General features: G+C 36.9%; 2 protein-coding genes across 5 annotated transcripts in view; one reads left to right on the top strand and one right to left on the bottom strand.

Annotated features, from left to right (window-relative positions):
* Positions 1-7,361, bottom strand: part of Atf3 (Activating transcription factor 3) — a 28,046-nt gene extending 20,685 nt beyond the window's left edge. For all 3 annotated transcript variants that reach the window (XM_065303678.1, XM_065303675.1, XM_065303677.1), the window contains exon 1: positions 7,019-7,361. The gene's annotated coding sequence lies outside the window, so the exon portion shown is untranslated. The remainder of the gene's footprint in view (positions 1-7,018) is intronic.
* Positions 7,362-8,068: 707 nt separating this feature from the next.
* LOC135792887 (uncharacterized) lies at positions 8,069-12,890 on the top strand. 2 transcript variants are annotated; one of them, XM_065303673.1, is made up of 6 exons: positions 8,069-8,962; positions 9,019-9,743; positions 9,799-9,890; positions 10,054-10,207; positions 10,371-10,915; positions 11,102-12,890. In XM_065303673.1, the coding sequence occupies exons 1-6, from the start codon at positions 8,548-8,550 to the stop codon at positions 12,438-12,440; spliced, it is 3,270 nt and encodes a 1,089-aa protein (XP_065159745.1). In that variant the 5' UTR covers positions 8,069-8,547; the 3' UTR covers positions 12,441-12,890. The 2 variants fall into 2 exon arrangements, with proteins under 2 accessions (XP_065159745.1, XP_065159746.1); XM_065303674.1 differs by having other exon boundaries at positions 8,079-8,950.
* Positions 12,891-14,591: the final 1,701 nt, after the last annotated feature.

Here is a 14,591-nt window from a genome sequence, read left to right on the forward strand (position 1 = left end):
CTTCTGTCTAAGGAATCGTGTTCCGAGTTGAATATGGGTCATATTTACAGCATAAGTGTGTCGCAGCTTCCAGGCGCCATAGTAAAATTTAATAGTTTATTGCTTGAAATGTTTTAATGTCCGTTGCTCGTGTCCCTTGGTTCAAGAAAAAATTAGGAAGGGAATTATTCAATATTTCACTAATTTCGCAAATTTTAGTGAAGTTTTTCGTCAGTTTTTCTCGTAGCAAATAAATTAATGGGTTATTAATGAAATTTATTTTTTTAACAAATATTTCATCGTCTTTTCTAGCGTAAAATAATTATTTTCTTGCTGAATTCACAGAAATTTACTTATTTTTCACTTTATTCGTTGAAATCCTATTTTAATACTCTTGCACATCACTAAAACAAACAAATTATTATTATCCTAGTATTTGTCGTATTTGTCAAAAAAATCCCTTTCTGCATTTAAATTAGAATGAAATTTACATTTTGAAATCAATTTGTCAATATGTGCAAAAATGCCTCTTTTTGCATTCAAATTGGAACGAAATTTACATTTTGAAATCAATTGCAGTAGATTAGGCATTAATTAACACCTTGAAATGTTTTGTTCTCTTGTCTGCGTCTCCAACTAAGGCCATTGATTGTATAATCAATGACCGTTTAATAAGTGTACAAGTATGTACCTACGAGCACGGCGAATTCAGGAATAAGCAATAAATCACTCGTTTCGATGACACCTCCATTAGCATAATAATTACCTGCGTATACATCTATATTGTTCGCGAGCGTTTGCTGCAGTTTTTACAAAAAAAAATTTCAAGGTACTTTTGAAACAATCGTCAACGCCCACAAATGCTAGTTTATTTTATTTCTATTAAATTAAACTATCAATTGTGTTGATTTGTTTACACATTTTAATAAATATTTTTGGTATTGGTCTTGCGGACCACCTACCGTCGCGCATAATAGTAACGAAAATATCTTCAAACATAGCAATTACGAATTGGTTATACTATACAGGTATAAATAAGTACATTATACACGGACATATAAGTAATAAAATTATTATAGCTCACTCACGGCACTATTTGACTTCTGACTCCTTGGGCAACCGACACTAATATAATTTATTCACATTTTTTTGCATTATAATTTTAATATTTTAAAGAGTCGTAAAGATTACGAACTATATATTTATAAAATCATAATATGGATGTTTATTCATTTGCCGCTAGATTAATACGCCGTTTATTTAAATTAGCGCTGTTGAAGATGCGCTTATTAGAGAAAAATCGTCCTTGTAGTTTGTGGGTTATGAAAAATGCAATAAACAATTACATATAGTAATAACAACTATCAGCACTAGTACTATAACTCTAATATAAAACTTGGAGATTATCTTCGTAATAATAAAATTATTTTTGAAAGTCCTAGTGCTAGATTTAATGTTTCTGAATTTTTTTATATCCTCGTATATAGTAAGAGTACTTAGGTTGGTGTATAATTGAAGTTTCAGGGTGAATTTTAAGGTCGCGTGATTGTTATTGTTCTGGAGATTATATTATGCATTCGCTGATTGGTACAAGGTGTTGGAAGTACTACAACAACATGTTTACACATGATATCATTATATTGGTAATGGTTTACAATCTTACTACAACCTGTAGTAGGTGCACGATAGTGCGAATGCATTGAGGCGATTTGCGGCATTTGCAGGCGCGATCGACTGACTTAGATACTGTGGCGAGTGTGGGTGGCACAGCCATTATGTCAATTTGTTCAGTGGCGTGTGTAAGAAAGCGATGGTAATTGCCGGGTATTGAAATACCTTTGAACGATTGGCCCCGACCGCTGGCTGCGCGCTGGTGTGTTCCGCGCACATGATACTTATGCTTATGAATCATCGCATCGTGTTGTGGATTCGACGGGATAACAGAGTAAACAGCATCAAGAGAATAAGCAAGCGTAAAATGCCATCATGCTGTAGTATACGAGTAAGAGCAACGGAACAAGTTATTTGAATATTTTTAAATTTATATATTTATTAGCTATCAACATAGACTCGGGTCAATAATAATAATAATACGGTTTTATTTTATTTTGAGTAGAAATGTCATATGTCTGTAGCAAGAATAACAAGCAGTGGAAGTTTAGTTCTTGTTTTATAACCCACTAACTGTCCTGGCAAACTTCACACCCTCTCATATATAAATGTCGGCTTAAAATAATTATTCATTCATGATGCTGAAGTTTTATTGGCATTGATTTATGAAAACAAATTAAAATGACTCGCGTTCAACTGCAATGACTGAAAATAGTTCTGTTTCATATTTTTTTCTTTAGTTTTCTTGATGTTTTCATATTAAATATCATTAAAATTTGTTCAGTCATCCTGGAATTATAAATAACATAACACTACTGACTTTATTTTATATTTATAGGCATTTTGTAGCAAAGAAATTGTGAAAAACTAGTAATTTATTGTAGATATTCAATTAATTTTGTGTTTTTTTAGCAAACACTGCAATAAAATAATAAAAAATTAGCCAAACTAATCGATAATTGCTGAAGAGAAGCTTGTTTAATTATTTCCTATTATTTATTATCATTATTATTGTTATTATCAGTGGCCTTAGTCATAAAGTAAACAAAACACTTCAAGGTACCAATTAAAACCTAATATCCACTGCAATTGATTCCAAAATGCAAATTTTGTCCTAAAATATTTCTCGCATGATTAATCCGAAAAACATCTTCCGCTCGTTATTAATTTTAATAAATAATAAATAACGCTATGCCATAGAATTATGGACATTTATTTATTTGCATATATACGAAACGTGAGCTTTCATCTCGTCCGCCGCTCATTACACAAGCCCCGTAATAGCATTATTAGCAATGACATTTCTGCATTTCGATTCGTCTACCTCTGCCTCTACCAGCAATGAAAGTGTACAAACTCGTATGACTCGCAAGTGTGTCTAATTCAAAGTCACATCGCGAGGTGCTACACACACACTCACACGGAGACATTATAGTGTGATCGCATAAAATTTAAATACCAATTATGCCGCTCGACAAGAATTGACTCTAGGCATTTCGCTGCCACCTTAATTACCGGCATTTCTATACGCACGCCGCACGCGAAACGAAACCCGATCATTAGGCGTGATTACAAGCCGGCGGCGATCGCGCGCGACTACAATGCGTTTCGTCTTTTTGCCGTGTGTATCTAATTATTATCAGAAATATATGCTCGGGTGTTTATCCCGGATTGACAAGCGCGATTGAATTGTCGGCGGTGTCGTTAGGCAAGCATTGTGACTTAATGAATCCGATGATGAATGTGAAGCAGAAAAATATTAGGTATGCCCACACGCGTTATAAATTGTGTAGTCAGTAGTCGAACATACACACCTGGTGTGAGCGAGTAAATAAGTAAATAAATGTTTGTAGGAGGTCACAATATCGCAGTATTTATTGATAATGGTATTAACGATCTCGGTGCGTATGTGCAAAAGACTGTGTTTATGTATACGAGTAATTTGTTTGAAGATGCTGAGATCGTAGGCATACGAAATGCGCCGGCGGGTAGAAAATTTCGAATATTAAACGTGTATTATTAGTGGATTTATTCATTCGAGGATTAGAATGGAGGTCTTAATTCTAAAGGTGATTCATGGTTTTATAGAGATATTCACAAAATATTAAAAAACTTGTTTAGAATTTAGTAATAAATAATATCTATTATGAATTATTTTTGTTTAGTTGTTCTTAGAAGTACCAGTAAGTGGAAAAACGTGAGTGCGTTTTATCTGATAAAGGTTTTTAAACTCAAAAGTCAATAAAAACTTAAAGTTCACAGAGTTAATATTGAATTAGGTATAAAAAGAATGCTCAGAACTAATTTTGTCTTAGAGTATGGCAATTATATGAAATATCTCCAATGTTTCGTTAATTAATAATTTTTAACTTTTGATAATTACGATGTTGGAAGCATAGATAATCCTAAATTAATTATTTTCGCTGAATTTTCTGTAATTTTCCTAGTTTTTTTGTTAAATTATGTGTAAATAACAATATTTTCTATATTTTGGCGCTGCTCATCTAATTTTACCACCAAAAATACGCAAATCAAAAGTTAGTATCCCAATTAGTTTTGATGTTACAACAATATTTGTTTTTACAAATTAAAAAACTTCTGGTTTTCTAAAATTGGTAACTCATTGCTTATTAAATCACCTTTTCAGTGTAACTTTAATCAATTATTTCCGTTTTGAAATAACTACTTTATGATGCAAAATCATCCAATTTTCTTCGCATAAATAGTAACAAAAATTAACGATTTGCCCACTGCATCGTGCGTATGTTCTATATGTTCATCACACTTGCGAGTACTCATTGACGTAAACTATCACCACCATCTTTCAGTTAATTAAATTTGTGAGAATTTTGTACTCGCTTTGATCCTACAAAGCTTTTACGATGTTAAACAATTAGAAACGTAAAATTCATGGTTATGCAATAAATTTGCAAAATTACAACTATGTATTTTATTTTAAATAAGCAAATAGCAAACATATAACACATTTCAATAAGTTTTATCGAAAACATGCAGAGCAACAACAGCCTGAAACATTTCAAATGCTCGGATACTTTATTTTAAGATACAAATTATCATAAAACTAATTTTGGATAAGTTTAAGTACAAAACTCGCCGTTAAAATGTATGATGTAAGTATGTACATTGAAAAAGTGTCGCTTCAAAGAGAAAATATACTTGTGTAGTTGTTTGTAGGTTCAATAAAAGGAAGTGTTTATTATTAAATTCTTGTGCGGATGCAATAATTTATGTTTATAAATCGGTACTTAATATTTGTCAAAATAATAATTAATTATCCGATTTAATTTCCTGTTTTTCATTCCATTGGCAATAATTTGACCTCGAAATGATTTCGAAAGTGAAAATAACACCCTGTGTTGTATTGCTGCTCCCAGGTAGTCGTCGGGCTGCTCCCAACTTTGTTGGTGTCCAGAACACGAAAGCGCATTCATCGCAAAAAGAGAGCACATAAAAACAGCGAACGCGCGACAACGGCTGGCTAAATCCTTATAGGGAATCGATTTAATTTAACCTTGACTCACTTAGGTATAAAAGTTTATTATTGCTCGCACACCGTAGCCGCCGATGCACACATGCTTCGTAATCGCAACTACAAAACGCTTGCGCCCGTTCGTTATCAACTCCACACGGCGTGTCACTATAATCCTTTTCAAATTTGCGAAAAACGATAAAAAGCAACATTTATTTACGTATATATTCGTTTAAATTTGATTTGTTTGCATTTCTGCACAAGTATAGCTTTCACAACGCGTTGATGGTTTCAATTAGTGAATAGTTTTCGATTCGGTTCTGCGCTACTTTCAGAGAAGACTTGCGTTACAATAATGGTAAACTTAAACTTAAACTAGCTCAATAAAAAGCACCAATATAAATGATGGCTAATGTACATCATTAAATAGGACAAACTGTAGGTGTGGATAAAAAGCGGACGCGCGGTTTTGTCTGTTTCGGCAAAGCGCGCAAAGTTCTACCTAGTGTGTTGTCTGTGTTGTGTTGGATTTTGTGTGTGCTTCTGCCTGTTCTGCCTCCTTCGTGTCGGATATTTGTCTGCTTTGAGTCACGGCAGATTTATCTCGGCGAAACACCAACCGGGCCGGGCAATAAAAACTTTTTTTATATACATATTCAAATTTCGCGCAAGATGGAGACCCGCTGGATGTGTTGCTATGTTTCGTTTGGATAAACAAGCTCATGAATGGCACACACAGAGAGGAAAGACTGCAAAGACAGAAGATTTATGCATAACAACTTTGTACGCGCGAATAAACTTTCAGCCTCATTACTCTAACTTTATAAGCGAGCGAACTAATTAATGAGCTTGCATGTTGAATGCACTATTCATAGTCAATCAAAATATTTATTACTAGATACAATATTCTCGTTGTTTTCATGGTTGTATTTGTTTTGCAAATATTTTTGTATCATATTTTGAGATATAACTTTAGAATTTTGAAGTGTTTTGATGATGAATGCGCATGCGCAGGAATATTTTTTATGTCACGACTAATCTTAGGTCTCAAATAATGTTCTATCCAAATTTCTGGGATATTAAATAACAAAGTTATGAGAAAATTTACAATTTTCACGCATAATTTCCTAACTTTTAGCTGTTTTCTTTAAATTATAGATTAATTATTTATTTTTAAAATACCACAGTCAATAGTTCTTGTTTATATCAACTCGTTAAAATCAAAATGTAGTTTGTATCTCTTTTTGCTTCGGAGTTTTAACGACTTTTATCTAGTTTGACGCAATATTTTAATCATACTATCTCAAACTTTGCAAAAACAATATTTTGAACTAATATTTCATCTGATAGAATCTTTCAATCTATTTTGTGTTGTTTTAATTACCGAGTTATAAACAATTGTGTTTTTAAATTAATTTTTCCCTTTTTTCCTTTTAATTATTACTAAATATCGAAACTATAAATTAATTTTAATGCGTAAATAGTTAGTTTTACTTGGACACAACTGATAGAACATTTTACCATCGAATTTGAAACGATTTTATCAAATGTGGGCGCCATAAAAGCGTAAGCGCCTCGCGTAAATTGCGCTGCCACTTGAAGCGCGCCTGTTGAGTGTGAATGCGCTTGGCAGGCAGCGGCAGGCATGAGACGGGATAGTGTAACGTAGCCGTAATTGAATTTTTATGTTGCTTAATTAAGAACCCTACTATTTCACCATTAAGAAAACAATGCATTTATTAAGACAATGAATGAAAGATGAGTGTTGGGTGCACATCTATCCACCCGACCAATATTATAAAATTTTATAAATATTTTACAGATATATAAATTAGAAAATTAATAAATTAATTAATTTGAATCATGCATCCGCATGCAGATATATTAGGTAAATGTAGGAGTTGAGTGGCAGTGGCAGTTAGGTAAACAAGCATTTACCTCGCGTTCGGACACCTGCCGCCGGTAGGATTCACCACGACGCGCCTGAACGAAACTTTGCCGAGCGGCGTGCCAAGACGCCGCCGCCGCTGCCCTGGCGGTGCCTGCTGCCCTTGCTGCCCTCCGGGTGCCTTTGGTGGTGCGCGAAAGTCGCGAAAACTTAGTCGCGCGTATAATGCGGGCGGTAAACGTTCGTCGCGCGCGCTCACGTCGGACTCATTGATGCGGCACACCGTGTTGATCGTGTTGTAATCCTTGTCGTGGATAATATTCATCGCATAGAACGGCGTGCGCTCGTGGAATAGATGCTGCCGGAGCGCCGCGCCAAACTCAAACATACCCACACCGCGCGGATATTTCGCTTATATACGAGCTATTTTTAGACCCTGATGTAACGCGCACGGCATACGATTGGCGGTGGCTGATCTCAGCCGGCGCGCAGGTTGGTTGGAGCGGTCGGAGCGTGTTTTTTGCACGCTCCCGCCAGCGGCGCGCGCGATCACGATTTTATTTCGCACTTTTCGCGCCGCGCGGAACTTTTGCATTGATTTCTGCGCACCGCCGCACTATTATTAATAAATAATCGCTTCATTATAATTCGCGCATTAAAAAGTCCGGCTGTAATTTTTGCGCCAAATTTTTATCGCTTTCTTTATCGAGACTTGATGTAGAATTAGATTTTTCAATGCGGCGAAATTAATTTGATGTAATTTTAGTTAGTCTGTTGAAGTTTATGTCATCGAAATTTATTGTTTGGGGCCAACGTGCATTCCGCGTTATAGTTATAGTTGCATTTCAAAGCATCCATTTATAAATTTTATGTGTATTCCGAAAGTTCCGTACGCACCCGATGATGTATTTTCGTTTGTGAGAACTGAGCAAACAACTTGTAAATCCGATCACATATTTTGCATTTATTTTTAGTTCAAACTACAACTTCCTCTTGCACATTTGCAAATAGAGTCATAAGTTAAAGTTAAAAACATGGAGATTGATTCGATTGATAATCAACAAATACACATCATAAATGTTTATGTTTCTCCGTTATTTAAAACTTTAAAACTAAAGCTTTACGATTGCGACGACATCTGTGTGTGATAGCTTTGAACTAAAGTTGTGCAACTTGAAAACTTGTCTACTAGATGGAGCAGTAGTGCATGCAAAATGCAAGCGAGGGTACACGATCGTAAGTTGATGCACCCAATGCGCCCCCTAACGAGAACGCCGCTTATTGCGTGAAGTGTCGTTCATCTTGCGAGTGCCTGTTGTTTCGTTTCGAATTTGATTGTCTAACAAACGACGTAGCAACGGGAAATAATCCAATTGGCAGTGCTAGTTGGTGTGTAAAAGTAGTCGTAACTGCAAGTGCTAGTCGAAGTCGCGCTAACGTTACCCTTCCGTTGCAACCGTATCTTGAAGGTTAAGCAACGCGGCGGATGCATCTAATGACGCACAACGATGCATCGAGTTTGCTATCGTTTCTAATGTTTTCCAATTAAATAAACCTTGTCTGCGAGGCCTAAATCAATATGGAGAGCACGAAGGCAACGCCGCGAGTAACCCGCACCAGAGGTAAAGCAACATTGGCCGAGGATACTCCGGCTGCTAATACCGACGCAGAAATGGCGCCAAATCTAAACGGTAACAAAGATGGTGGAGTTGATACAGAAAATGCTACTACTGTGCCAGTTAAAGAAGCAGAGGCGGCGAAAGAAAGCGGCCGCGTTACGCGCAAACGTAAACTTACGGAAGTAAAGACTGATGAGGAGGTTATCAAGGAGGCAAAAGAGAGTGCTGTTGATAATAAAGCAGACACCAAGGAGGACTCGACAAATAATGATGAAGCAGTGACTCCAGAAGAAAGCAACAACACAAATCAAGCAGAAGAGGTACCTGTTGCTATGGATACAATTGAGCCAAGCAAACCTGCAGGTAATATATCTAGTAAAAATAAAGATATGTGATTAAAATAATTAAATTAAATGTTTTGTTTTTATTAGAAGTCATCACGCCCGTTGTAGAGCAGCCAGTAGTTGAATCAATGAGCAATGATTTTATATCCATAAGTACGGGGAGTGAAACTTATGGCAAGGGGAAGCGAGCACGGGTACCCAACAAACGTTATAGCGATATTATACGACCAATTACACGTACACCCAAATCCGAAGGTGCTTCTCGAGGGAGTCGAACACATGAAAGTCCGGGGGCAAAGAATGGGGAATTTCCCGAAGACGATTTAGGAGAAATATTACGGGAAGAGTCTGAATTTGAGGCTAAGGGTGGATTGTCGCCCGTAGCAAAAAAAGGTGTCAAAAAGACAAAGCCTGTGTCGATGTCAAATCCCAACTATCTAAAACCGTTCAAATATGGCTGGAAGCGTGAGCTTGTTTTCCGGACAACGTTCACAGACGGTTGTCGGAACAGGGACGTCTACTATTACAACGCGGCTGGGAAAAAATTTCGGTCCATGCGTGAAATTACGGATAATTTGCATAACAACCGTGAATTATCGCAGGAAAATTTTACTTTTTGCAAGGAAACGCTAGGTTTGGATGATACTGATAAGGAAATTGTTCGGTTTGCGAAACAAGGTAACACAACGCCGCTTCAGATTAATCGTAAAATGACGTCGAAATTAATTAAGCCGAAAAAGGGATCGAAAGCTGATTCACCGCCTGCGGCATCACCTACAAAGGGCAAATCTGCGAAATCTGCTTCTTTTAAGGTGCGTTTTTATTGTTACACATTTAAAAAAATATTTAATGATAATTAAACCTCAGGTTAAAGCACCCGTTAAACCGGCGATAAAAAAGACGAAAAAGGAAGCTGAAGTTGAAGCTCCAGTTTGGAACTTTAACAAGAAAAAGATCAAGTAAGTCCACTATAGTTATTATTTGTTTATTTTGATTGCAAATTTTGTCTGGTTAGCTTATTTTGCAACTTTGTATTGGAATTAGTTTGAGACTCGTAACGTGTTAGGATGTTAACTCCATGATAAATGTCCTCCATCCTCTCACCTTACCAAAACATTGCAGTGTGGATAGGAAACCGTGCCAACCGTGTTCTATTCGGTGCGATGGTATGCAGGGACTCGTTCCTTGTCTGCAGTGTCGCATTTGCCTATGTCTCTATCACAATGAATGCGTCGGAATTGCTCCGCAGGTCAATGTCCAAGCCTATGTGTGCAAGGTATAAACATGTTCATCCAGGGAAAACTGGAATTGTTAAAAATCGCGAAATTCATTATTTTTGATGTGATTTTTAATTCAATTCAGTCTTACCTTGGTGGTACTCGGTTGCAGAAATCGTTTGTAGGATGAATTGTAAAGCTTTACAAGTTTGTATTCTGCAGAAATGTCAACTGGAACAAGAACCGAGCGACGGGAACAGCGGAACTAGTTTGTCAACAGAAACCAATCTCCCACAACCGAATACTCCTTTCACTCCTGCTCTTGCAAATACTGATAATACAAGCGCTCCCGAAAGGCAGAACGCGGATTTATCGCCGAATTCGAAATTGAAATTGAACAATAATAATACTGAGCAGAAGAGTTTGGTCGGTTCGCTCACTACGTGGTTTCCTCAAAGTTCGACTATACAAGTCAGTAATAATGAATCGGATTCACTTGCAAATATACCGCGCAGACCTCAGCTGGTTGAATACATTGGAAATAAGAAATACGTAGTTGTACCGAGGCACAATATTCTCTCAGTTCGATCGCCTGCGCAGGCCGATGTTGCAAGCACTGCGATATTTAAACAACGCGAAACAAATGTAGTTTCTGATTGTCCGCAAAGTCCAACCGAAAGTTCTGCTTGCAACCCATCTAAGGCAGAAACCCCGGATCGAGGAGAGTGTAAGCAGGAGGCCTTCACGCCATCGACCGCAGAAGACGAGTGAGTTCACTTTCTTACTTGTACCACTTTTTCTGCTGAGTTTATTATTGTCCTCCTTCGAGCCGAGACAAGTTCCAATACATAGTTTATATGATATTTATTTAATTTTGAGACTCCCAGTTTCTGTTTTAAAATTGTAACTGCCGTAAAATTGCTATGCTAATGGGAAACTCTCATTTGTTACAGGAAACCTGCAGAACCCGTCAAAACATCTAAGCCTTCTCCGCGTTCACAAGAAGGATCCGTAGCGAGATCAGGCCCTCCAAACTTTATGAATACATATATGCAAAATCTGCAGTATGGTTATACAACACTTTTTGGTGTGTTTCAGTACTTAAAAGTGCAGGATTTATTGCGTGCCGGCTGCGTGTGTACAATGTGGCGGGACATGTCTCGTTATCCAGCGTTATGGCGTACGGTGCGAATGAAAAATTCACAAATTCATAGCTTTGACGGTATGGCAAACGCCTTGCGCCAACATGGCACTGTACATCTTGATTTGAGAAAGATGTTGTTGCCTTCAAATGCCACTGATGATGATATTTGGCCTTCATTCACAAACGCAATTAAGAAAGTGGAAAGTTTGAGGCGTATTGAGTTATGTCGTTGCTTAGCTTCGGTTGTTGAAGACCTAGCTCGTAACAATCACAATCTTGAAGTTATTAATGCAGTCACAATCAAATGCGAAGGCATGACTTTTGAACCGTTCGAGAATCTGACCAATTTGGTCGATTTAAGATTGAAGTCAATGGCTGGTTTAACATTGTCATCGGATCTCTCCGCACTACAAGCACTTACGAAGCTGAAGCACCTGTCGATCACATCTATCAAGGATCTCAACAAGTTAAATATTGAAGTAATTGCCGATTTGGTAAATCTGGAAGTTTTAGATTTAGGTGAATGCACAGATTTCCCCAAACATTTTGGTACTGATATTCTTAGTAAACTAACAAAGCTCGAAAAATTACGGCTGGAAAAGGGTCAAGGGGATTGTCACACATTCGAAATTCTTGAGGCAGTAAAAGAATTACCTGGACTGCAGCAGCTCGAATTGGTCAATTTCGATATAAAGGCCGGTTTTGATAAGACGTTGGGTGCATGTTTTAATATTAAGAAGTTATTGATCATACCTACGTATATATCGCAATCTGCGACCACTAACCACATGGTTCTTGGTGGCGTTTTGCGCTTACAGAAAACACTGTCTCATTTCGTTTGGGGTGTGACTTTGGAGTTGTTAAGGGTTACGCAGTTATTTGTAAGTCAGCAGAGCAGCGAGCAGCCAGATAAAAAGGAATCAAATGAAACCAACAGCGAGAGTATTCCAGTGCTCAAACCCGTGCCTTTGCACGGCATTCCGCAGGCCGAGGCCGCGTCACCTTCAGACACGCCACAAGTGGAAATCTTGCCCTTGTCGAATTTGAAAAACCTGCTGCTACAGAATTTGCCCACAACCCGAGTGAAGATTGTTAAGATACCTTTCCATTCAACATGGAGGCAAAGTATAACGGACAGTGTGAATTAAATCACGTAGGCGGTCAACGTGTGAACTATGTTATGCATAGATTAATTTAATATTACAGATAAGCAAAATCATTATTAAATATTCTGCATTGATGGTAATTATTAGTTACATTACATACATGTTATGCTACTTATGCTAAGTTTCATTTATAATTAATTCGCTGCGAAAAGAAAAATACTTTGAAATCATTTCTATAGTGCTGTTTTGTACAGTGTATGTTAGTTTCCCGAAGTTTAAATGATTATTGAATATTTTTAAAGTGGAGTCTGCTGTAGAAAATTTAATCGTGTTTTATAAAATTTGGGATTCTTGTCGTTAAAATGGAAGACAGTAAAATAGAACTTTGAGAAATACCTTCATGTAGAAGAATCTGATCTTCTTTTATACAATTTGACTAAAGATGTAAATTATTAGTAATTTGCAAATATATCAATAAATATTTTATGATTAGATGATTTCTTGTATGCGAAAATTGTCTTACAAACAAATCAAATATAATAAATTAGTCTTCTTTATAGTGGTATACCGAATTGGATTTTATAAAGTTCATTTTAATATTGGGTTTTTGCTGCCCTTAGAAATACACTAGAATCATTTTAAAACCGTTACTAAAGACATTAGAAATGTTTTCGTTTTCATCTCTGCGCGTTTGTTTATGCTAATTTTTACCCACTTTTTTGATTGCACCCCGCTCACCTTGCCGCGTGTTGTGATACGTATGTGCGCGCGGTTTCCATCAAGTCGTAGTTACATATCTAGAATTTAGTTTGGTTCTGTTCGCCTGTGTGCACGCACGCATAAACCTCGTGGTTTGTTGTGTTTCTTAATTATTTAATTCGATTAATCGAGTTATTGTCGACCGACCATCGTTTGCGGCATGTGTAGTGATTTGTTAGTGATTAGTCGGGCGTTGAAAGTTCATAAACGCGTTCTAGCAAGTTGATTCATTGTTTGTACTGCAAATCTCTCTTACGGAACCTTCTGCGGGGTGCGGACAGCATATAGTCTTATCTTCGCGTGCTGTCGGTACAATGTAAACATTGTACATTAGTAACTGACGTATCCGTATTTTTTTAAATTAAACTTCTAAGAAATAAATATAAATTGTGAGAGACCAAAAATTGTCCATGGTTTCATTGCCTGCGATCCTACACACTGTCACCATCGGTGAAGATTAATGAGTAAGTAACATATCGAAGAATGAAGAAGCTTGTTTGGCTTAGTTTGTATTATTTGTTTGGGTAATTTTGTCAATAAATGAAACAATTGAAAAACAGTTCATATTTTCATTTTTAATCCGTTTTTGCCGCTTTCAGAATTAGTTTTAAAGATCATACTTGACTGCATCCGCTGTTGAGCAAGGCGGATACATAAATCTTGTTGTTTTTAAAAACTGAATAAAAGATAAACATATATAGAAGAAATGAATAACAATAATAAAAACACTCGGTGGTCGAGTGGGTACGTGCACCCGCTAGCATGCTAGTAGACACGGATCGAATTACAGGTGTAGAAAGCATTTTTCTCAAATATAAAAATAACAGGTGTAATTTGGGTTGCATATGTAAACTCCAATGAAATATTAGAGAATTGCAATACTAGTGAAGGCAATAAGAGAAGTAAGAAAGAAAGAAATGGAGAAGGAATAGCAGAGAAGAGTAGATGGCAGAAGGAAGAGAACAGAGAGTGGAGAAGAGGAGGGGAGATAGAAGACAGAGCAACAGGAGTGGATCAGATTTTTAAATTTTTTGGCTCGTGTCGTTAGACAGTCTAACTATTTCGATGCGTCCATTGCTCCCGGCCCATCCTACAGCTACGATGTCTCTGCGCTTCATCCCCAGGATTCTTAGGCATATCAACAATTTTTATGGTGGGGGATCACCCCCAGAGAGAGGGAACTCCTAATAAGGACAATCCTTATAAGGTCTTGTCCAAATATTTCTAAGTTTTAAGTCGCCTCAAGAGAGGTGACACTTAAAAATATTCTTACAAGTTCTGACCTGCAGCTGAAATGAAAGATGGAGTACACAAATCATACAGGTTACCTTAACAATTTCTATAGAGGGGATCATCCCCTGAAAGAGGGAACTCTTTCAGAAATGATAGAAGGCGTACATACAAATCAAATAAGTCAATATATCTTACTGTTTC

The sequence above is a fragment of the Atheta coriaria genome, unplaced genomic scaffold (assembly GCF_025399875.1).
Source record: "Atheta coriaria isolate IRGN ID8LTWV9N9 unplaced genomic scaffold, Caltech_Dcor_3.1 hic_scaffold_5_pilon, whole genome shotgun sequence".
Classification (NCBI taxonomy): domain Eukaryota; kingdom Metazoa; phylum Arthropoda; class Insecta; order Coleoptera; family Staphylinidae; genus Dalotia; species Dalotia coriaria.